Source organism: Chrysemys picta, chromosome 1 (assembly GCF_011386835.1).
Source record: "Chrysemys picta bellii isolate R12L10 chromosome 1, ASM1138683v2, whole genome shotgun sequence".
NCBI classification, from domain to species: Eukaryota; Metazoa; Chordata; order Testudines; family Emydidae; genus Chrysemys; species Chrysemys picta.
The window spans coordinates 114,768,310-114,791,805 of record NC_088791.1 but is presented as its reverse complement, the minus strand read 5'-3'; the positions used below and the strand labels follow the sequence as shown (position 1 = coordinate 114,791,805).

Sequence of the window (23,496 nt, the reverse complement as noted above, 5' to 3'; positions counted from 1 at the left end):
CAGTGCTCTGGAACCCCAACACTGAAGAGGCCACTTGAGTAAAGCCTTAGTATAGGAGCCGATAGCAGCAGGGCAACTGAATTGAGGGTATAAATCTGAGAAGGAAAAGACAAGGATGATCGCAGGCTGCACTCTAGGACTCCCGGGGCTGCACTGTGGGTGTGTGGGTGTTCCTAGAACGGAGCAAGAAATACATCAGTTTAATTCTTCCAAGAAAAAAAAGTCATGTTAAATATTGTGGAATCTTTTCTTCTAGGTTTCAGTGCTCACTGAAAGAGAATGCATTGGTTACTCTAGTACTTCATCTCTTCACAGAAAATCAGCTCCCCTTCTACTGTAGCCAACTACTGTCCTCCTTTATCCAGGCAACAGACTCTATAAACATTTCCATCTGTTTCTCTTGTTCTTTTTGGAAAAAGCTTGGTCAATAAAGAAATTGCTAAGCAGGGTGAGATTCTTACTCTAGAATCCAAGGGCCAGGTCCTCAGCAGATGGATGTCACTGTAGCTCCATAGAGGGCAATGGCACCGTGCAGATTTACCATAGCTGAGGATTTTCCCCTATGGAGAGCCATCAGGAACAGCCAGGGCGTTAGACAAATATGGCCAGATTCTCAAAAGGGCTCAGCACTTTGCCATTAGTGTTACAATGGGAGCTGCTTGGTGCTGTGCCCTTTGAAAAATCCATCCAAGAAAGAGTTTTCAAAATCACCTGGTTTAAAAGCCTCAATCCCTCTGACTTTCAGTGGGGTACTTAACTCACTTGGGTAAAATTTTCAAATGTGCCTATTACCATATCTAGCTATCCGGGAGTTAACTGAAGTGACATTTCTTCACAAATATGTGATTTCTCAACCTGTTAATGAATAATCTTCCTTTCATTTGATACTTTGGTCACCACACCTGCTGTGCACTCTGAGACTATGAGTTTTCACAGTGCGTCTCCTTGCCTGTGTGTATATTCTTTAACACTCAGATGAGTGTTGTGCAGTCTTAGGACCACAGAGAGCAGCAAATTACATGTGCGCACAGATGCTCATGCACACACACACACACACACACACACACACACACACACACACACACACACAGGGCCGGCTCCAGGCACCAGGTAAGGGGCGGCCAATCTTGGGGTGGCGGGGGGCAGCGTGGCGAGGCATTCCGCGGGGGGGGGGGGGCGCTCCGGTGGCGCGGTGCTCGGCGGGGGGAGGGGGGACTCAGTGGGGTGGCGCTTTTTTTTGCTACTTGGGGCAGCAAAAAAGTTAGAGCCGGCCCAGATTTGAGATCTGTTCCTGACAGGTCGAGGGTCCAGTGAGCAAGATAGCATTGCATTAACTCAGCAGTTCTCAAACTATGGGTCGGGAGTCCAAAGTGGGTCATGACCCTGTTTTAATGGGGTCACCAGGGCTGACGTTAGACTGGCTGGGGCCCACGGCCGAAGCCGAAGCCTGAGCTCCACCACCGGGGGCTCTGGCTTTGGCTTCATCCCTGGGTGGTGGGGCTCAGGTTACAGGCCCCGTCATGGGCATAGGGTAGCATAGGCAGGGGAAGGCTGTGCCTCCCCAAACAGCCTCGTGTAGCCCTGCCCATGTTTCACCCTGAGGCCCCCCTCCTGCTTGCTGCTAGTTGGCCCCAGCCCAAGCAGGCTGCTCCTCTTCCAGGAAGAGGACTTGGGGAGGCTGGGGCCATGCCACCCAATGCTCCAGGTTTGGGGTGGGGGAGCGCGCCGTGTGCCTCCCACCCGGTGATCCAGGGCTGCGGGGGCTGTGCACCCACCCGCCGGGCACTCTGGAGCTGGAGGGCTGGCAGCCGTGGGGGGTGAGGGGCCTCTGGGCTGCAGCAGGGGAAGAGGGTGGGGAGAGGTGGGGCCTCAGGCAGGAGAGGTGGGCTGAGCTGGGGACTAGCCTCCCTGAGCTTGTGGCTCACCCACCGCCCATAGGCTCTCTGCCCGGGGATGACGCTCTTGGGCTTTGCCCCCCGCCCGCCGCCTAGGATGCTGGGGCTCAGACTTTGGTCCCCCCCCCCCAACCCGGGTCATGTAGTAATTTCTGTTGTCTGAAGGGGGTCACGGTGCAATGAAGTTTGAGAACCCCTGCATTAACTGCACAGTGAGGATAAAAATAATGTATCAGACATAAATATACTTAAATAAACTGGATTTATTTAAAGAAAGCTGTTTAAAAAAAAAAACATTTCCAGAGAGCACATAAATCATTTTTCCTTGCAGCTGTCAGTTGCGTGCAGCCTTCCTCTTCACTTGTGTTCCAATGAGTCATTTAAAAATAAACATTGCAGCCCTTCCTCTCACACTGTGCATACCCCATGGAATGAACCAAGCATGCTGCACTAATAATGGTGCACTATGTGGTCATGTAGTCATAGAGTGCACTGTATGTTCATGCCATAGTCTACAACAGACTATTGCAGTGCATATGCACCAAAGGGTGGGGATGCAAGTTAAGACTGCACATTCAGCCTAAATATTAGCATTTCCTGAATTTTGAAATCTTGACCTGGAAACTTTGTCGTTCTTTTATGGTATTTTTTGGTATAAATCTGTATATTATACGTGGTAGCTCACTTTTGGCTCTTGACATGCAGTTATAGAAGTCTAAATCACAGTGCACTCTGTTTATAAAAATCACCTACTTATAGTGATCAAAACCACCTGGACAACATCATTGCTAGACTAACCTATACTCCGCTTGTAAGAATCAACCGCTTACAAGAATCAAATCATCTGGGACGGATGTGATTCTTACAAAAGGAGTGCACTGTATTTCTGGAGCATTATATCTTGACAAGATGAAACAGTGACATTAATACAGTGGTTTTCAAAGCTTTTGAGCTGAGCCCCCTTTGAGTTACAATTTTTAGTCGTGCCCCTACAACCCAGACCAAAATAGACACCTAGAAAAGTATGCTAGATAGCCTAATGGATACCTTAACACAACTTTAATTAAAATTACCTACACCCATTAAGTTTCAAATACACAGATACTTACCAATTAATGCGTAGAGTGTGCCTGTTTCGCTGAGGACAGTTTATCAATTTGTAGGGAGACTTTTGAAACCAACACTCTGTGGTTGTCCTCTACTTCCAGTGTCGAATGGTACTTTGTCTTTAGCACAGCCAGAATCCAATCTCACACAAATAAGATAAACAAAATGGCAAAAGAGCTTTCATTGCACACTTTGACAAAGCTGGATATTTGGAGCCAACTTTCAACCAAAAATCCCCCAAAGGCTGTTTTTTAAATTGAATGTCCTGTGTCCTATCACTGTGAAGTTTAATCAGCTTCCATCTCTCAAATGACATTCAGGAGGACAAGGTCACTGCCTCAGCTACAAAAGGTTGGATCATCCAGTCATTCGGGGTACATTTCCCTAAACTGGCTCGGAGAGAAGTCAAGTGATTCTTGATTGGCTCCACAACACTCAAAAGTTCAGATTCTGTTTAGTCAATAATGTCAGTTAACAACAGGAATGGAACACTTAATCCAGTTTCGATCTTTGTTTCCCAGAGATCTAGCTTTCTTTTGAATGCCGATATCTTGTTGTGCAGGTCAAAAATAGTACTCTCCGCCCCTTGCAATGAGACATTTAGAGAATTCAGTTTGTCAAAAATATCAGCAAGGTAAGCCAAAAGCACAAGCTAAGCAGTGTCTCTGCATTGCTGAAATTCAAATTCACTAGAAAAAGTTAAACTTTGTTTCGTAGTTCCCCCCGGATAGTCACCTGACTTTCATGTGAAACAACAAAATATTGTACTCTGCTCCCATTTCTGCACAAAGCACTGCAAAGAGATGTACCTTTGTGGGCTGCATCTTGATAAAGTTAATGATATTAATAGCAGAACTCAGAACATCAGTAAGTTGCTGATCCATGTTTTGAGTTGCAAGGGCTTCGCAATGTATCATACGAGTCCACAATACATGTGGAGCAATTTTAAACAATTTGGCTTTCAAGCCTGCTCTACCTCCTCCAGACATAGAAGGGGCTCAATCAGTGCAGAGTCTGACGCAGTGAGAAGTTAGGAGGTTGTTTAAGATACAGTTCAGATCCAGTGGCTTGCAGAACAAAACATCTTCCAATATTGCTGTTTCACGAGAGTACTAAACATAAGCAACTACATTAGCTTCTTTTGATATATCTGTTGCTTCATCCAACTGGATTGCAATAGAGAGATCAGCTAATCTAGGTACTGCTAGAATACAAATTAAAGGAACTGGAACATGAAATTGCAAGCCCATTAGCAAGAATTTTTAATGAATCTGTAAACTCAGGAGTTGTACCATATGACTGGAGAATTGCTAACATAGTTCCTATTTTTAAGAAAGGGGAAAAAAAGTGATCCGGGTAACTACAGGCCTGTCAGTTTGACATCTGTAGTATGCAAGGTTTTGACAAAAATTTTGAAGGAGAAAGTAGTTAAGGACATTGAGGTCAATAGTAATTGGGACAAAATACAACATGGTTTTACAAAAGGTAGATCGTGCCAAACCAACCTGATCTCCTCCTTTGAGAAGGTAACAGATTTTTTAGACAAAGGAAATGCAGTGGATCTAATTTACCTCGATTTCAGTAATGCATTTGATACAGTTCCACATAGGGAATTAGATGGGGATCAATATGAAAATTGAAAGCTGGATAAGGAACTGGTTAAAGGGGAGACTACAACAGGTCATACTGAAAGATGAACTGTCAGGCTGGAGGGAGGTTACTACTGGAGTTCCTCAGGGATCGGTTTTGGGATCAATCTTATTTAATCTTTTTATTACTGACCTTGGCACAAAAAGTGGGAATGTGCTAATAAAGTTTGTGGATGACACGAAGCTGGGAGGTATTGCCAATACAGAGAGGGACCGGGATCTGGATGACCTTGTAAACTGGAGTAACAGTAATAGGATGAAATTTAATAGTAAAAAGTGCAAGGTCATGCATTTAAGGATTAATAACAAGAATTTTTGTTATAAACTGGAGACACATCCGTTGGAAGTAACAGAGGAGGAGAAGGACCTCGGAGTATTGGTTGATCACAGGATGACTATGAGCCACCAATGTGATATGGCTGTGAAAAAAAGCTAATGCGGTCTTGGGGTGCATCAGGCGAGGTATTTCCAGTAGAGATAAGGAGGTGTTAGTACCATTATACAAGGCACTGGTGAGACCTCATCTGGAATATTGTGTGCAGTTCTGGTCTCCCATGTTTAAGAAGGATGAATTCAAAGTGGAACAGGTACAGAGAAGGACGACTAGGATGATCCGAGGAATGAAAAACCTGTCTTATGAAAGGAGACTCAAAGAGCTTGGCTTGTTTAGCCTAACCAAAAGAAGGCTGAGGGGAGATATGATTGCTCTCTATAAATATATCAGAGGGATAAATACCAGGGAGGGAAAGGAATTATTTAAGCTCAGTACCAATGTGGGCACAAGAACAAATAGATATAAACTGGCCATCAGGAAGTTTAGACTTGAAACTAGACAAAGGTTTCTAACCATCCAAGGAGTGAAGTTCTGGAATAGCCTTCCAAGCGGAGCAGTGGAGGCAAAAGGCATATCTGGCTTCAAGACTAAGCTTGATAAGTCTATGGAGGGGATGGTATGATGGGATAGCCTAATTTTGGCAATTAATTGATCTTTGATTATTAGCGGTAAATATGCCCAATGGCCTGTGATGGGATGTTAGATGGGGTGGGATCTGAGTTACTACAGAGAATTCTTTCCTGGGTGTCTGACTGGTGAGTCTTGCCCACATGCTCAGGGTTTAGCTGATTGCCATATTTGGGGTCGGGAAGGAATTTTCCTCCAGGGCAGATTGGCAGAGGTCCTGGGGGTTTTTCGCCTTCCTCTGCAGCATAGGGCACAGGTCACTTTCTGGAGGATTCTCTGTACCTTGAAGTCTTTAAACCACAAGTTGAGGACTTCAATAGCTCAGACATAGGTCAGGGGTTTGTTACAGAAATGGGTGGGTGAGATTCTGTGGCCTGCGTTGTGCAGGAGGTCAGACTAGACGATCATAATGGTCCCTTCTGACCTTAAAGTCTATGAGTCTACATATTTACTAATAACTGGGAGTTATTGGGAATCCATGACACATAAATCCAGGCTGGGATTTCCCTGTGACTTTCACAGATTAGAGATCCTGGGATGGAAGACACTTGTATAAGTATTAAGGCTAGTTAGTAGCAACAGCGGGTCCTGTGGCACCTTTAAGACTAACAGAAGTACTGGAGCATAAGCTTTCGTGGGTGAATGCCCACTTCATCAGACGCAAGTAATGGAAATTTCCAGAGGCAGGTATAAATCAGTATGGAGATAACGAGGTTAGTTCAATCAGGGAGGGTGAGGTGCTCTGCTAGCAGTTGAGGTGTGAACACCAAGGGAGGAGAAACTGCTTCTGTAGTTCGATAGCCATTCACAGTCTTTGTTTAATCCTGATCTGATGGTGTCAAATTTGCAAATGAACTGGAGCTCAGCACTTTCTCTTTGGAGTCTGGTCCTGAAGTATTTTTTGCTGTAAGATGGCTACCTTAACATCTGCTATTGTGTGGCCAGGGAGGTTGAAGTGTTCTCCTACAGGTTTTTGTGTATTGCCATTCCTGATATCTGACTTGTGTCCATTTATCCTCTTGCATAGTGACTGTCCAGTTTGGCCAATGTACATAGCAGAGGGGCATTGCTGGCACATGATGGCATATATAACATTGGTGGACGTGCAGGTGAATGAACCGGTGATGTTGTAGCTGATCTGGTTAGGTCCTGTGATGGTGTTGCTGGTGTAGATATGTGGGCAGAGTTGGCATTGAGGTTTGTTGCATGGGTTGGTTCCTGAGTTAGAGTTGTTATGGTGTGGTGTGTGGTTGCTGGTGAGAATATGCTTAAGGTTGGTGGGTTGTCTGTTAGTATTATTATTATGGTGGCTGTGTTACCTAATGATTTTTTTTCTTTTATTTCTTTGCTCTATCTCCTCTCCCAACTCATCAGTTAGTTTCAAGAAAACAACAAAACCATTCCCCACTGAGCCTCAGGAGGGTAAGTGTGAAGAACAAGAGAGCTATCTATATTATGTTCTATGAATATCATAGGCACTTCAGTTAACCTGCTTGATATTATCCAGCCTGGCTGCAAGAAGCAGAATCAAAGGAGACTGTTAGGGGAAACAAACAAGAAATAGAACGATGGCAAAGAAAAGGTACCATCAGAGAGAAACAGTGGGGAAGCTAATAATAAGAGAATGTCCACCTGTCTGGCTCCAACTCAGCTAGCAAGGTTTATTTTTCTCAGACCCACATCTGGGATCAAAGGGGATATTAAACTATTAAAGTCCCTGGCCTAGGAAGGAAGGGGGATTGAGCAGGCAGTAGAGGCTGGGGATGGATCTTTGACGGAGAGAGACAGAGAATGCTTCAGGAGCTGTCTGTCTTTCTCAGGAAAAGGGGTGTCTGAGCTGAGTGGAACTTACCCAAAACTTACAAGAAAAGAATAAAGTTTAGGTAAGACCCAGGTGTATAGGCCTTTTGTTGTTTTATCCTTTTTCTCTGCTTGTTATGTACCTTTGGATGAATAAATAGTGCTTTGATTTTGAAGAAGCCATTTCTGAGTCACTCACAAGCCCCTGAAGAAAAATGGTTTGCAGGTGCCAAGCCCAGTTGGACCTGTTGTGTTAATGTGGTTGGGAAATAAGGGGGCTGCCACCCAGAGATCCAGTCCCAGCGTGGTTGCTCGGTGGGAAAGGTGAGAGGAAGACAGGCCTGTCACCTAAAGGGTGCACTAGAGGGACTAAAAGGGATCTAAAACACAGCTTGCCATTTAGCTGCAATAGTGCGTTTTCAGCTAAATTTTCAGAAGTGGCCTAAGATGTCTCAATTTGGACACCTATTAGTGGAGAGATCCCAAATCAGTGGCCACTTTGCTCCATGGTGGCCTTCGTTTTTCTAAAGCTCTTTTTGGTTCTGTGTTATGTCCTGTTGGGTGACTCCATTTTCACATCCTACCATTTCTTTTTCTTATAGACCTGAAGAAAGAGTTGCAGGACTTCAGGAAAATGTTAAGGAAGCGGTGAGTGGCCCCGGGGCAGGACCAGTGTCATAAAAGAGGCTTGTTTAGCCTTTGTGGCAGGGGTGACTATCCACCCTTCACAGACCATCCAGGCAACACTACCTGCTTCTGCTTGCTTGGAGTCACCACATGGAAAGTGCTCTGCTACTGGCTCTGGGGCTGAGGTGCCAGTGCTCTCCAGTAGGAGGCATCTACAGGGTTGTGCTGCTGATACTGTCTTGTATCACAAAGTTTGCCTTGAGGGATCTGTGTCTCTTCTGCTCCTGCATTTTAGCTCACACTGAACTTATTGGGGAGATGGCTGAAAAAGGGTACAGAGACACGTGGCATGTATCTCAACAGTAACACCTCTGGCCAATTAAGGAGCAGCATCAATGTGTCTCAGAAAGAGTCCCATCTGGTCTAGTCTTCATTTGCTGGTGGATATGACCTCCAGAAAGGGTGGGGATGAAGAATGAAAGAGGGGTAAATTAAGTTGCGGAGGGCAACAAAAATGATTAGGGGGCTGGTGCACATGACTTATGAGGAGAGGCTGAGGGAACTGGGATTGTTTAGTCTGCAGAAGAGAAGAATGAGGGAGAATTTGATAGCTGCTTTCAACTACCTGAAAGAGGGTTTCAAAGAGGATGGATCTAGACTGTTCTCATGGTACCAGATGACAGAACAAGGAGTAATGGTCTCAAGTTGCAGAGGGGGAGGTTTAGGTTGGATATTAGGAAAAACTTTTTCACTAGGAGGGTGGTGAAGCACTGGAATGGGTTACCCAGGGAGGTGGTGGAATCTCCTTCTTTAGAGGTTTTTAAGGTTAGGCTTGACAAAGCCCTGGCTGGGATCATTTAGTTGGGGATTGGTCCTGCTTTGAGCAGGGGGTTGGATTAGATGACCTTCTGAGGTCCCTTCCAACCCTGATATTCTATGCTTCTATGATTCTATAAGAGGAAAGAGGTGCTCCCTGTTGCCTATCTAAACTCCCAGCTTTTCCTCCTGTGACTGTTCCTTAGAACTCCACTACCTACACAGAAGAAGGAAGTTGACATGGAACAGGTCTGGCAGTTGCTGCTGAATGCCGATAGGAAGGATTATGAGAAAATCTGTTTAAAGCATGGGATTGTTGACTTCCGTGGGATGCTGAGGAAGCTTCAGCAGATGAAGAAGGACAGAGAGGACAAGCAACAACAGGTAAGACAAACCTTGAAAACCATTGGATTTCAATGAGACTTAAGCTCCTCAGGGCCTAAATCACTTTAGAAAATGGGATTTAAGCTCCTAAATCACTTATATGCTTTTGAACATTTTACCCAAGGGCAGCAAAACATTAGTGGCAATACAACAAAGAAGGCTCAATTCCAGCCTGACCTGTGTGTAACTCCTGTAATTTCAGGGGACTTCACTTTGCAAGGTATTGGTGGAATTGGTACCAGGGAGCCCATTTTTTAAAACCTGGGTGCTGAATTTTGTATTGGGTGTCTGTGATGGATATTTGTGCACCTAAGTGCTGATTTACACACTCAAATGTAGAATTAGGTCAACCAATAGCGGCAACCATATTTGAAAATTGGACCAATGGTGTTTGTTTTGTGTATGAGTGACCAGGAGGCTGCTGGGTACTATCCAGCTTGCCTAAAGCAGCAAAAAGTGGAGGGCTAGTGCTGTTCCTTTTACTACACTGATACAGTGGTGGGTAGAGTAGGTTCCACCCCATTTTGACAATCTAATGGCAGATCTACCAAAGCCAGCCCTATCATATACCATGTGCTTGTGTCTGTCCTTCACAGTATATCTACAGTGTCACAAACCTCAAACACATCAAGGTCAATAAGGAGGGGAATGCTACATTCCATCTAGAGATGGACCTGAAAAATCCTGAGAGCAGAATTTACCTGTACAAGGTAAGGTGGGAGATGGAGTGGCTAGATCAAGCCATGCTGAGATTACAGTGGTCACTTAGATCTGACTCATAACATGCCCGATTCACTGTGCAGCAACAGAGTGTGTAAGAATTGCTTTATAATGTGCCTCTCAATAGCAACCCCTTTGGTTGATTAAGGAGCATAATTGAAGTGGGAGTCCCATCCAGTTGTCCTCTGCTGGTGGATGTGGCATGAAACCTGAAGCGCAGAAGATGAAGGGGTTACAATAAAGATTCAAGTCCATCAGGGTCCTCCATGGAAATTCAAGAACCCCACAGGCAATAAATTGATGCCTGCAGTCTCAAATCAGCAAATTCAGACTAGTCTCAATCATTTTGATGGGCATTGTGTCCCTGTCTTCTTTCAAAGAGGACTCTCAAGGAAATTAAAAATTAGACCTAGTTACAGAAGTTCACAGCCATGGTCATTAGATCACTGATGGTGCAGGTGATTTATGAACAGCAGGATGATTACATGGTGCTGAGTCCTCTTCCTCATTTCCTGCTGCTCCATTGCATTCAGAATAAGCTAAAAATACATTAAATATTTTTCTAATATGCCTTTCCTATGCATGCAGTTTTTATAGCTGTTTTAGAGACATTTATGCAGTGCCAAATGAACTCTCTGTGCAACGTGTATCAAAAAGAGATAACGGGATCTTTGGCTGTATGAACAAAGAGTGATGAGCAGCAGTGGCGTAGCCAGCTTCTAAGAGGAGGGGGAGCAAACATAAAAAAGGCGCCCCCCCCTTGGCTCCTCCTCTGACCGCTCTGCGCCCCCGCCTTGGCTCCTCCTCCGGCCGCACCGCCCCCCCCCCAAGGCTCCTCCGGCCCTGCCGTGCCACCCCCGTGGTCCCCCCCTTGCTCCTCCAGCTGTGGCTGCTGGCCGCCATGCTGCGCCCCCCCCGCTCCTCCGGCCGTGCCTGCCGCCTCCCCATGGCTGCCGGCCGTGCTGTGGGCCACCAGCCTGGGCCCCCCCCACTCCTCCGGCCGTGCCCGCCGCCCCCCCATGGCTACTGGCCGCGCTGCGGGCCGCCAGCCTGCGCCCCCCCCTCACTCCTCCAGCCGCTTTTGGAAAGGCGGGGGAAGCAGCTGCTTCCCCTGCACCCCGCTAGCTACGCTACTGGTGAGCAGTAGTAGCGAGGTGGGTTTACCCCTGTATACTGCGCACATTTTTAACAGCGAGCATGATTAACAATTGGAACAAACTACCAAAGGAAGTGGTGGATTCTCCGTTTCTTGAAGTCTTCAGATCAAGACTGCATGTCTTTCTGGAAGATATGCTTTAGCCAAACACAAGTTACTGGACTCAACACAGTGATAACTGGGGAAATTCTCTGGTCTGTGTTATAGAGGAAGTCAGACTAGATGATCTAATGGTCCCTTCTGCCCTTAAACTCTGTGAAGCTATGAAACAAATGGGTGGGGAAGTGGTCCATGCAGCCACAAATGGTAGCAGAGATTGTGAGTAAAATCAAAAATTGGAGGGCAGTTTGATCACAAGCTATTCCATCCACACTAGGAGAGAGTCTAAGCACCCTGAGCATGTACATCTTCAAAGCTACAATGAGAAACTAATTAATTAAGCCTCAAAATGCCATGTGAATCAGGCAAATAAATATTTTTTCCTCATTTAAGAGAGTTCTGTACAGGGCTCATTGTGAAGTTAGTTTTCATAAGCCATGAGCAGCAACTGCCCATTATCAGCAATAATAGGCTATAGGGCAGGGGTCGGCAACCTTTGGCACGCGGCTCGCCAGGGTAAGCACCCTGGCAAGTCGGGCCGGTTTGTTTACCTGCCGTGTCCGCAGGTTCAGCTGATCGCAGCTCCCACTGGCCGCGGTTCGCCGCTCCAGGCCAATGGGGGCGAGCCGCGTGCCAAAGGTTGCCGATCCCTGCTATAGGGCCAACAAACATGTGGACAAAGGTGATCCAGTGGATAGAATGTTAGGAACTGTTAGGAAAGTAGGGTTACCATACATCCAGATTTCCCCGAACATGTCCAGCTTTTTGGTGCTCAAATCGCCGTCTGGGGGGAATTTCCAAAGAGCCACACATGTCCGGGGAAATAGGGAGGCATAAGCCAGGGTCTGCCCAGCACGATCCGCCGGGTCCGCAGCGCAGCCCAGCTGCCCCAGCTACAATGCTCAGGCGGGGAACGGGGCGGGCTCGGGCTTCCCTTGCGGGCGGGGACCCCCCGGCCACTGGGGGACCCTTCCTGTGGCCCCATTGCCCCGCGCAGCTCGGAACCCGCCGCCGTGGGAGCTGTTTCCGGCGGGGACAAAAGGCCGGGGAATGTGCGCGGCGGCGGCAGGAAGGAGGCTGTGGCCAGGGCTTCAGGGACCCGCGCCGCCCTGGTCACCGCTGAGCGTCTGAAGCCCCTGCCAGGCAGAGGCTGCCGAGTGAGCGGGAGAGCAGGGCAGGCGGGGGGCGCAGAGGCTGCAGGGCGAGGAGGAGCAGGGCAGGCAGGGGCATAGAGGCTGCAGGGGCAGGGCAGGCGGGGGGCGCAGAGGCTGCAGGGGCAGAGGGGTGTGGGGGCTGCAGGGCGAGTGGGGAGCAGGGGCTGCAGGGTGAGGAGGAGCAGGGCAGGCAGGGGCATAGAGGCTGCAGGGGCAGGGGCTGCAGGGGCTGCAGGGCGAGTGGGGAGCAGGGGTCACAGAGGCTGCAGGGGCTGCAGGGCAAGTGGGGAGCCGGAGTCTCAGAGGCTGCAGGGGTGGGGGGGCGCAGGGGCAGGGCAAGCAGGGACGCAGAGGCTGCAGGGGCGGAGGGGCTGCAGGGGCTGCAGGGAGAGTGGGGAGCAGGGGTCTCAGAGGCTGCAGGGGTGGGGGGGTGCAGAGGCTGCAGGGCGAGTGGGGAGCAGGGAAGCACTTAGCAACCCCCAACCAAGATCAGAGCGGGAGGCAGGAGGGGGAATGCAGGGTGCTCAGAGGAGGGGGCAGGGACTTTGGGGAAGGGGCGTGGCCAGGGCAGAGTTGGGGCAGGGCCAGGGAAGGGGCAGAGTTGGGGCAGGGCCAGGGCCCCCGTGGAGTATCCTCTTTTTTCAGTGTTGAAATATGGTAACCCTACCCAAGCCTGGGGGGGTGATGGAGTGGTGGGGAAGGGGTATGGGATGGGGAAGCAGGGGTCCAGCATGCGGATCCCCTTGTCAGCAGCTGGGGCTCCCCTGTTAAGCAGGCCCATTAAACCCTCACCTTGACAAGCCCCACCTCCCCTTCGTCTGTACCACCCCGATGAGCCCACCCAGACACCTCCCCACTGAGCCCCAACCACCTACACCTGGACCTCCACCCAAATGAACCCCACCTCCCCTGCACCCAGACACCCCCCGTCCCCCATTGAGCTCCAACCACTTTCACTTGGTCCTCCCTACAGACTCCCATTGCCCCTGCACGTGGAATCTCCCTGTGCATCCAGATCCCGCACTGAGCTGCCTGCACCCAGACTTCCCCACACAGAACCCTCTTACCCCCATCTGGATCCCCCCACACTAAGTCCCTCTGCACTTGGATCCTGCTGCCAGGATGAGCCTCCCTGCCCACATCTGGTGTGCCTGGCGCAAAAGGGGCAGGGCCCCAGGGTCTTTCTGAGGCAGACATGGCCCTTGTGCTGTGTCAGGGTCAGATTCAGCCTCACTGCCAAGTCCCTGTCCCAGAGGGGCGGGGGAGGCTGCAGGGTATTCTCCCACCTCCATGCAGCCAGTGGCCTGTGCTCCCCACTGCCGTGGTGGAGCTTCCACATTTATTTATTGTAAAAAAAAAAAAAAAAAATTGCAGAATTTTAAAATATTATGCACAGAATTTGATGCAGAATTCCCTCAGGAATATGGGGCACTGTACAACTATAATGGTGGGACTGTGAAGGGGGTGCTGGACAGTAGGGCATCTGTGGGTGGGGGAGCTGGGCAGGGGGTGTGGTGTGCAGGGTGCTGTGCAGTTGTGGTGGGAGGTCAGCGGGAGGGGTCTCTGGGCAGGGGGTGCTGGGCAGCGGGTCTGGGGGCATGGGGCATTGGGCATAGGGATCTGTGTGGGAGGTGTCTGAGTGAGGGGGTGCTGGGCATAAGGGCAGGGCACTGGGCAGGGGGGCAGTGTGGAAGGGGCATCTAGCAGTTTGGGGTTTGTAAACAGTGCCCTTGTGCTGGACTGAGTGGGGCCACTCCTGCTGCGCTGCACCTCATTGCCCCCCAACCATCCCCTCTGCAGATCGCCCCCATCACATGCCCTATTTCCCCAATGGGGGCCCACAAATATGTTTGGCACCAGGCCCACAAAAAGTTAATCCAGCCCTGCCCTTTTATGTAAGGTGAAGATCCTAAAGCCCTATTTAGGCTGACATTCCCAAATGTGTAACCACCTACTCCAATTCCAGAATGTGCATATCCTGGTGTGGTCCCATAGCACATGTGTAAGCAGGGTGGCCTCTACAAACAACATTACCCTGAGGCTGGCATTTTCCAGACATTGTTAAATAAACATGTAGAAGATCAAAGATATATATATAGATCAGTGGTTTTCACCTTTTCCATACAGGACCTGCTCATTTAGCAATAGGGGAAAGGAAAGATGGTCCCTGATACCTGGTCACATGCCCCAGGCTGAGAACCCCAATATAGATAATATGTAGTCTCTGAAAGCTAATTCAAGAAAGTATCAAGAGGACTCCATAATTTTCTGAAACTTCTATGGTATTCTCATCAGCAAATACTGAAATGGGTTTTGACCCCAGTACAATGTATATCGCCACTGTCCCCCATCCCCCGCAAGAGAAATTGGCTCCCACTGGAATTCTCAGCTCAGAGGGGATGGAAGGTGGCCTCTTGGGTGTTATTTCAAGGGCATTTTTTGTTTGCTGAATATCGGAGTAATACTAATCCTGCACAGAGGGAATAAGGCAGAAACCATAATGGCAGAATTAGCTGCTAAAGTGAATAACTACTGGGTATTTCTCAGCATGAAATACATTTATATTCCATACATAGAATAACCAGAGGATGGCACTGATGTACTATCAAAATCCCTGTGTCAGTTCAGCATACAATAACACAGTGGTTCTCAAACAGGGGCCAGGGGGGCCGTTGGCCGGTTTCAGGGGGTCCACTAAGCATGGCCAGTGTTAGACTTGCTAGGGCCCAGGGCAGAAAGCTAAAGCCTTGCTGCACTGGACTGCAGCATGGGGCCCCGAGCTCCACCACCCGAGGCTGAAGGCGAAGCCTGAGCAACTGAGCTTCACGGTGGCCCCTGTGGCGTGGGGCCCTGGGCAATTGCCCTGCTTGTTACCCCTTATCGCCAAACCTGGCTTTTATATGCAGTTTGTGTGGCACAGGTGGTCTGTGGAGTTTTTATAGCATTTTGGGGGGCCTCAGAGAAAGGTTGAGAACCTCTGCACTAACATAAAATAAATATTGACTATTGACACATGACAGAAACCCCTGCCCATACACAGTTCTTTGACCACTTTTGGTGGGAACATTTTTGACTATTGTGTAGCTATAGTTTGGGACACTTTTTAAGAACACATTTTAAACCATTTTGAAGCTTTTTTTAAAAAAAAAAAAACTTAGTTTGTATCACTTTGGGCATTTGGGGGACAGTTTTGATCATTTCTGTGCATTTTTTGTCCTCTTTTGGGGAATTTGGGAACATTTTTAAACATTTTTGAGGGGAAGTTGTTTTCACAGCTTTTTGGCAGTTTGGGGGAAAGTTTTATTTTTCTCACCAGTTTTTTGGTACATTTAGTCTCTAAAAATTGCAAAACTCTGGCACCACAAATGCTCAGTTGAAGTCAAGGGGCTCATTCAGGTGCATGAAGTTAAGTACGTCCTTAAATGTTTTCAGGGTGAGGGCCAAAGAAAGGAGGGAGAGAAAGTGGATTTTTTTGCAGTTGTGGTGACTGACATGTGCAGGGTTATTATTACTCTGGTTATTTACCTTTGAGCATCATTGCTTGGTAACGTCTGCACTTACTGAAACTCCTCGGGAGTTAGAGGATGCAGTGTTGGAGAGTTTGTATATCACCTGTGTCAGAACAGAGTTGAATTCCTCACTTAAAAATGTTTTCTCCCTCCCAGTGTGCAGACACAGATTTCTATGAGACTCCAGATTTTCAGAACTTTGATAAACTTTTTTTTTTCTCTGTTTTTCAATGCTTTCATAGGGTTTTGGAACTTCAAATTTCAATGACAATTTTTCCACCAACTCTATTTCTCAGTACACCACAAACAAGAAGTTTTGAATACATGCCTTCGGCTTCTCATCTCCCATGTCTGTTTCCTTTCAAAAGTTAAGATGGAGGCAGCAGCCTAGCTGAAGCAAAGCTGAAGGCCACGTGGATAGCACCCTCGTACACAGGATCTCTCTTATCGAAAGGCATCACACAACAGACTTCATGCCTTTTAATAAAATATAGAAACTAGTCATGAACAGCATCAGCTGGGGGATGCCTAAAATATCTGTGGTGGGTGTGACATTATTGACATAAACTGTGACCATATAGATCATTGTTGCAACCAAGGTCCTATAGTTAAACCAAATCTTGTACAAAGGAGGTCAAGTAAGGTGTCTATGAAAAGGTTATGATTTGCTGGTTATGATTATGCTATCTGGATGTATGTATCATAAAGGACATAAATCCACACCGTGTAGAGGTCAAGCATAGGAGTTTATTACACACAGCGCTAGCGGAGTGTCACTTGGCTTATTAGGCTCAGAGACACTATTAATTAATTGATTACATATAGATTTTTTATGGGCGGGGGAAAGTGACGGGGTAGGCAGTTCCACACCCCACGATAGGTTTTGCAGCAAGACAAGACAGCACATTAGCCAATGGTTAAAAGGTTACATAATGTCTCCGCTCATGGTTTTAAGTTAGCAAATTAACATTTAATTAATACTTCGATAAAAAGGTTATTAGTATAAAATATTATATATATATATTTTGAATTTTTGATTTGGGGTTCATAGGAATGGAGCATTTTTTTTAATTGTCTAACAGGTACATTCCTAGGGGTTAAAGCAAAGAAACAGTGAAAAAATATGATAATACAGATTGTCTCCTTTATGTCTTAAGGCAGGGCATTGGTCCCTGGGAAAGGAGGTGGAAGGATGCCATATTTTATACTGACATGTGCCAATTTTTATAAACTCAAGGTTGGATCTGTGGGAAGACTGTTTTCCCTTTAGGAGAAACACAATAGGAACAGGGATTTTTTGTTTAATTTGAAACATCGGATGAAACATAATTATTTAGTTATTGTTTTAACATTTGGCATTTTTACTGATTAAGCATATTTTAGCAAAGGCAATGTTATTTTGCTTATTTTGCTTTTTTTAGCTAATTACTATTTGCTAGGCCTTTGGTCTCCAGACCAAACTCTGGACTTTGGGTATGAAAAAGACCTGGCACAATCCATATACCAGGTTGTTATATAAAATGCACATGGATTTTAACCCTTCATATCATTTTCTGTATTTAAAGTTATAAGTATTGGCTCTATACTGTCTGTATTTCAAACTTGTATTATGCTTCTGGGTGACACCCCAGACAATTTGGCATCAGCACTGCCTAGCCTGCTTGATGGCCCATTAAGGACCATCAGCTATACAATTGACCCATTGAGAGAAGGCAGATACACCTTATGACTCAGCAAGGCATGCAGGGACATGCCTATGGAGAGAACTTAAGGCTTCCAAGCCATGTGCTGGGCAGCTTGTGTTTGAAACAAAGGAAGCACAGGCTTCCTTGCCAAGAGACTATAAAATAGGGTCACCATATTTCCACAATCAAAAAAGAGGACTCCCTGTCCCCTGATTGCCCCCCTTCTCCCCAGCCCCCTTACCGTGCCGCTCGGCTTAGAGCAAGGTTTCTGGCTCCGCCCCACCCCACCCGAGCGGCGTGCTGAGGCTGTGCGGGGGGGGGGAGGGGCTCTGGCTGCCGCTGCCAGCCCCGCCGCCGCGTTCCCTCACAGGCGCACAGACCCGCCCCCAGTGCTGCCGGGCGGCGTGCTAAGGCTGCAGGGGATGGGGGGGAGCCGGGAAGGGGCTTTGGCTACTGAGGCCCCAATGTGAGCGGCGCTCGGCCACCCTATCAGCCGCTTTTCACTCTTTAAATAGCCGACCGGGGTTTTTAGATTCCCAGAAATCCCCCCAGACGGCTATTTAAAGAGCGAAAAGCCGGACATGTCCAGGGAAATCCGGACGTATGGTAGCCCTACTATAAAAGGCAGCTGCATCTTCTCCATTTTGTCTTCAATCCTGCTTCTTACCTCTGGAGGAACTTCGCTACAAACTGAAGCTCTGCACAAAGGACTGAATGACACATCCAAGCTGTGGATGTACTCCAGAGACTTAACTTAAGCCAGCAGTTTATTCCATCACTGCTACAAGCCTGAACCAAGAACTTTGCCATTGCTGTATGTAATTGATTCTGTTTAACCAATTTTAGCTCTCATTTATATTTCTTTCTTTTTATGAATAAATCTTTAGATTTTAGATTCTAATGCATTGATATTTGCTGACATGTCAGAGATTTGGTGGCAGACCATGTTGTGTGACAACGGGATCATTTTTTAACTTCTCTGTTGCACTGTCACCAAGAATCATCCTACAAATGTCAATCACTGCTGGGAGAGAATCAGTTTTTCCCCAGTTGTGTAAGGCTTTTTATTCTTGGCAATGTGGTACGCAACTGATAGGATGCTTTTAAAGCACTTGCCGAGGGGATACCACATTTTTCATTGTGTTTTTGTTTGTTAATTTCTTGTAACTTTCATTTGAAGAAAAAAAAAAAATCGCTGTACTTTCCTACCAGATCACCATGTTTTGTTTCTAAATGGCATCTTAATTTTGTTGGCTTCAGGCTATCGTTTGCTAAGGTTACTAAACACACTACACATTAAGAAGAACAGGAGTACTTGTGGCACCTTAGAGACTAACAAATTTATTAGAGCATAAGCTTTCGTGGACTACAGCCCACTTCTTGCATCCGAAGAAGTGGGCTGTAGTCCACGAAAGCTTATGCTCTAATAAATTTGTTAGTCTCTAAGGTGCCACAAGTACTCCTGTTCTTCTTTTTGCGGATACAGACTAACACGGCTGCTACTCTGAAACACTACACATTGAGGCCTAATTTCTCCAATAGCTGCAATGAAAGTGAAACGAAAATCCAAATATGCTTCATCGTGTTTTCTTGGTTTTGCAAATTTTTTCTCTGTATTGGCTTCTAGCTGCTTCACCTTCTGCCTTTCATTTCAGAACACTACTGTCTTTTGGCAATAAGTACCAATCCATTTTTCACCATGTAATGCTATGAATAAATATCAAACTCACCAGTGGAATAAGCACTGCACAACTGCTTGTTGTAATGACAGGATAGGAATGGCTATACTAAATCGGAAGGTGGGAAAGGTAGTTGTTGCAATAGAAATGACGGTGGGTTTATAATTAAATACATTGTAACGCACTCATGTCCTGCATCAGCAGCCTTGTATCAGCCAAAAAGTCCATCTGATTAAATCAGTTGCAAAATATTTGACAATTACGCATACTGAAATTGTATGAATAATCTCATGTTCTTGTTATAATAATAATAAATAATAATAATATGGAAAAAACGCTTTGCGCATTGCGCTCCACCCTCCCCCCCTTCCCAAGTTCCTCCAGGCCCCCCAGCATGGCACACCCATGGTTTGGAAACCTCTGCACTACAACTTCTATGACTAAGAACAAAGGCAGCCTGCAGGTGGCATTGTTAGACCATCTTCATTTCAAGCTACGGGGAATATTATTTACTGAGAAGTAATATTAAATCAGTGGTTCTCAAACTTTTGTACTCGTGACCCCTTTCACATAGCAAGCCTCTGAGTGCGACCTCCTTATAAATATATTAAAAAGAATTTTTAATTTAACACCATTATAAATGCTGGAGGCAAAGAAGGGTATGGGGTGGAGGCTGATAGCTGACGACCCTCCATATAATAACCTCGCAACCCCCTGAGGGGTCCCGACCCCCAGTTTGAGAACTCCTGTATTAAATAGAGTGTTTTCACTGGTCACCTTTTCTTCTTCCTAGCTCCATTTTTAGTTTATTTTTATGCTAAGGTGGGCACCAAGATAATCACTGCAATGATGGATTCACTTCCTATTTGCTAAAAGGCATCGCAGAGTACCAGTATGTTACTGGTAATGCCATGTCCAGTTCCTAATGGAGAAAATTACAGTATTTCCATCCACAGAACTCAAAGCTCTTGGGAAAAAATAAGCCTCCTAGCACCCCAGGTGATCCTACTGGTAGATATCAACCCAATTTTACACAGGGGAAATAGAGTCACTGAGGGGCTCAGTGAGTTTTCCATATGTTTGTGTGATCTTGGGAAAGGCAGTCAAAAAACCTAAATCCCAGTCCTAAGCATTAACCACAGGCTGTGATTTCTCTGTATGCAGTAGGGATACATATTAGAAATCAAACAAAACCTATCATACTCTTATTATTCGCTTTGAATACTGCTGTTCCTTAGGGGAAGTGCCAGTATTTGAACGTTTGTTCCAAACACTCATTTAGCAACCAGGGCTGTGATAAAAAAAACAAAACCAAAAATTTACAATAATCTCACCCTTCAAAATGCTCTGGAGAGCTTGCTGATGAGAAACTCCATCCTGAAGGCTGGCAGAGGCTCCAATCAGCTAATATATCAAAGTTCAAGTGTAGCTTGACTACTCTCCAGTCCTCAATAAGAGATACAAAATAATTCCCACAGATGAAGCCACAATTCCAAGGGCAAGCAAGAAAAATATGCATTACGACACCCTGCAAAACTGTAAATGGATCATGGTGGTCAAGCCCACGCTTGGATGCTGTGACTAATAAAAGTATATGTCAGAATGTCTGTTGTTGAATTCATCATCTGTACCGAAAGCCACCTCCACAAGGCGGGTGGGGACAGGCTGTTTACTTCCAGATCTTATATGAAACAGAACAGGGGTAGCATTTTTAGTTTTGGTTCAGAATAACAAATAAACAATCACTGTAATGAAGTAGTTAACCACACCTTATGTGAGAAATTAACTAGATTTTTAGAATCTGGAGGCTTTTCTTCATCTATTCCACATCCAAGACAGGTCACACAGTACAGGGATCTAAACTTTTCCCAGTTATCTTTCAGCATCAGATGTAAGCATTTCACCCTGTGATAGCTATCTCCCTAGCTAGTTTGGCTCTGGGATTTGAATACTGCACCTCTATCCATGTTTCATTATATCATGAATTCAACTGTAATAAAATTCTTAAAACATTAAATTATTCAGGTAATCCTAGAAAAGAGCAACAGAAAAAAAACAACCAAAAAAAAAAAACAAAAAACCCCACACATTCCCTATTTTTTGTCCATATGGTAAGCACCACAAAATGCATGCTAATTCCAAAGCTAAATTCCCAGGAGTCAATCATTTGTCCATTTACTCTTAGGAAACCTGGTATTTACCATTCAGTTACAACTAACTGAGATGGCTACTTCTAAAATGTTTATTCCGGGCCAGATGTTGACACCCTTACTTACGCTGAGCAAGTAGCATGAGTAAAAGTGGCAGGAGGTGGCCATCTTTAATCTCTAAAAATTATTTACTTTTCACACTATTTAAAAATATTGTTTGGGATTATAGCTACTGCAGCTGCCCCTTTAAGGAAGTTGCTGCTGACAAAGTCAGGATTTTTAAACAGCTGCAGAATTTCCTTAGTAAGGGTTTTCATGAATAGTTCTTTAATATCCTGGGTCACGCTCCGCTATTTTCACTCACAGCAAGCAGCATCTTCCTGAACAAGTAGTCAGTCCTGTTGTCTTCATTGGTCTGTCTGTGGAGTGCTCAAGGTGAGGAAAGGTTTAATAATTTGGGATATTGAATGATGAAAGTCTGTTGTCCAATAATACAGCACAGCAGCCCTGTTGCTGTAAAGTCTACAGGAGCCTCATAGGATATACTTTACATAATAGAGCAAATAGCTGTGTGTCAGGTCTGATGACGGGGAGATTAATCAGCCAGATCATAGTAATGGCTGTGCTCACATAGATCCTGAAGATTTAGTTTTAAGTTCTCAGTCTTTGGAAGCCAGTGATCAATAATTGAAAACTGAATTAAAATGTGTGTTTCTGATCATTAGGAACATTTATTGAGTGGGGAAAAGCCAGGCATAAATTAAGCTACCACAAACTGTATTTTTTAATAGCATATGTAAAGGTACTATCAATGTAGCAAGTCCCCCGCAATGAACATTCTTCTTTATTAAGGTCATCTGAACCCCATACAGCATGCTTGGGGAACTGGTTTGCTTGCTCTCCAGTGATTAACTACATATAGTGAGGTACAGTATAAATGATGATGATATAGTATGCTACAAAGTCTTTATCAGCACAAATGTGGGGTTGTCACGTTACTCTCATTCCTAGGCCTTTGACAAATTCTCCATGAGGAGAGAGATTCTGAATTTTCTGAGGCATCTGAAACCTGGATCTAGGCTCATTTCTCTGATTTTGTGTCTGACTCCACAATAATTTTGAATAAGGATTCAAAAGATTTAAGGCCAGAGGGGCCATTATGATCATCCAGTCAGATCTCTTGTATACTACAGGCCATAGACCCTTACCTACTAATTCAATAACTTCAGTTTGAGCTATAGTATATCCTAATGCTTAGAAAGAGATCCATTTTGATTGAAATAGTGAGAGAATCAATTTAAATAAAACTTAAAAACTTACCTAAACCTTTGTCCAGAATTCAAATAGAATTAGCCTGAAATTTTTCTGAGCTTTGAAGTAGATTGTTCACTTTTTTCTCCTCTTCTTTACATCCTATTTTTCTCCTCCTCTTTGAAACTTCCTTATTTTGGCAGCTGTCAGGAGCAGAACTACAAAAATACCACAAGAAAGCCCCTTATTAAATTTTCAGTCTGATTTCTAAACAGCAAAGGTTGAGAAATAAGGTTTATTTGAGCTTTAATTAGCTGTTTTTCCCCCCCATTAAATATCCTGATGCTTTGGATCTTCAGCAAACTTTTCTTCAGATTAATTTATTTATAGCTAAGGACAGCTCTCAATCAAAACCTGGATGTAAACTTCCTAGCTCTATAATGGGCCAAACCACAGCCCTAGAACAAATCTGAGGTAACAAAAATGTGAATCCAAACTCAAACTCTGGGAAAGTTTGAAGAGGTCAGCATTGGCCTATTACACACTGATATGTTTGAACTCAAATTTGAATCTGAACTACAATCTAGATCTGAGGTTTGGATTCAGGATTTTGGACCATCTCTGTCTGGAGGTAATCTTTATTATATTGGCTTGAAATGGGGCAAAGCACAGGCATGCTGCCCCAGTGGGGTAATTGTGCCTCAAGATCTCAGTGTCTTTCAAAGACAGTGTGCCTGCTACACCACCCCATGCAAAAAGCTCCCTGCCAATCCAGCCACCTCCATTGACTGCTGTAGAATATGAGTGTTACCTGGGCTCTGCCTGCTCCCTGCCTCAGGGGATGCTAGCGATGA

General features: G+C 45.7%; 2 protein-coding genes across 3 annotated transcripts in view; one reads left to right on the top strand and one right to left on the bottom strand.

Annotated features, from left to right (window-relative positions):
* PTPRO (protein tyrosine phosphatase receptor type O) overlaps window positions 1–20,667 on the bottom strand; it is a 242,538-nt gene extending 221,871 nt beyond the window's left edge. The window contains exon 1 of the mRNA XM_065567442.1: window positions 20,576–20,667. The gene's annotated coding sequence lies outside the window, so the exon portion shown is untranslated. The remainder of the gene's footprint in view (window positions 1–20,575) is intronic.
* LOC135975647 (immunoglobulin-like and fibronectin type III domain-containing protein 1) lies at window positions 929–18,889 on the top strand. Of its 2 annotated transcripts, XM_065567357.1 has the most exons (6): window positions 929–1,110; window positions 6,987–7,034; window positions 8,015–8,060; window positions 9,062–9,239; window positions 9,836–9,949; window positions 16,120–18,889. In XM_065567357.1, exons 1-6 carry the CDS (start codon window positions 1,020–1,022, stop codon window positions 16,195–16,197), a joined length of 555 nt encoding a protein of 184 aa, XP_065423429.1. In that variant the 5' UTR covers window positions 929–1,019; the 3' UTR covers window positions 16,198–18,889. The 2 variants fall into 2 exon arrangements, with proteins under 2 accessions (XP_065423429.1, XP_065423431.1); XM_065567359.1 differs by lacking the exon at window positions 929–1,110 and having other exon boundaries at window positions 6,931–7,034.
* Window positions 20,668–23,496: the final 2,829 nt, after the last annotated feature.

What these genes read in the sequence shown, in the direction of transcription:
- LOC135975647 (XM_065567357.1), top strand. Translation starts at nt 1,020, where the DNA reads ATGTGCGCACAGATGCTCATGCACACACACACACACACACACACACAC. An exon ending in AGGAAAATGTTAAGGAAGCG is followed by an intron (nt 8,061 to 9,061) that starts GTGAGTGGCCCC and finishes ACTGTTCCTTAG; the next exon opens with AACTCCACTACCTACACAGA. An exon ending in GAGAGGACAAGCAACAACAG is followed by an intron (nt 9,240 to 9,835) that starts GTAAGACAAACC and finishes TGTCCTTCACAG; the next exon opens with TATATCTACAGTGTCACAAA.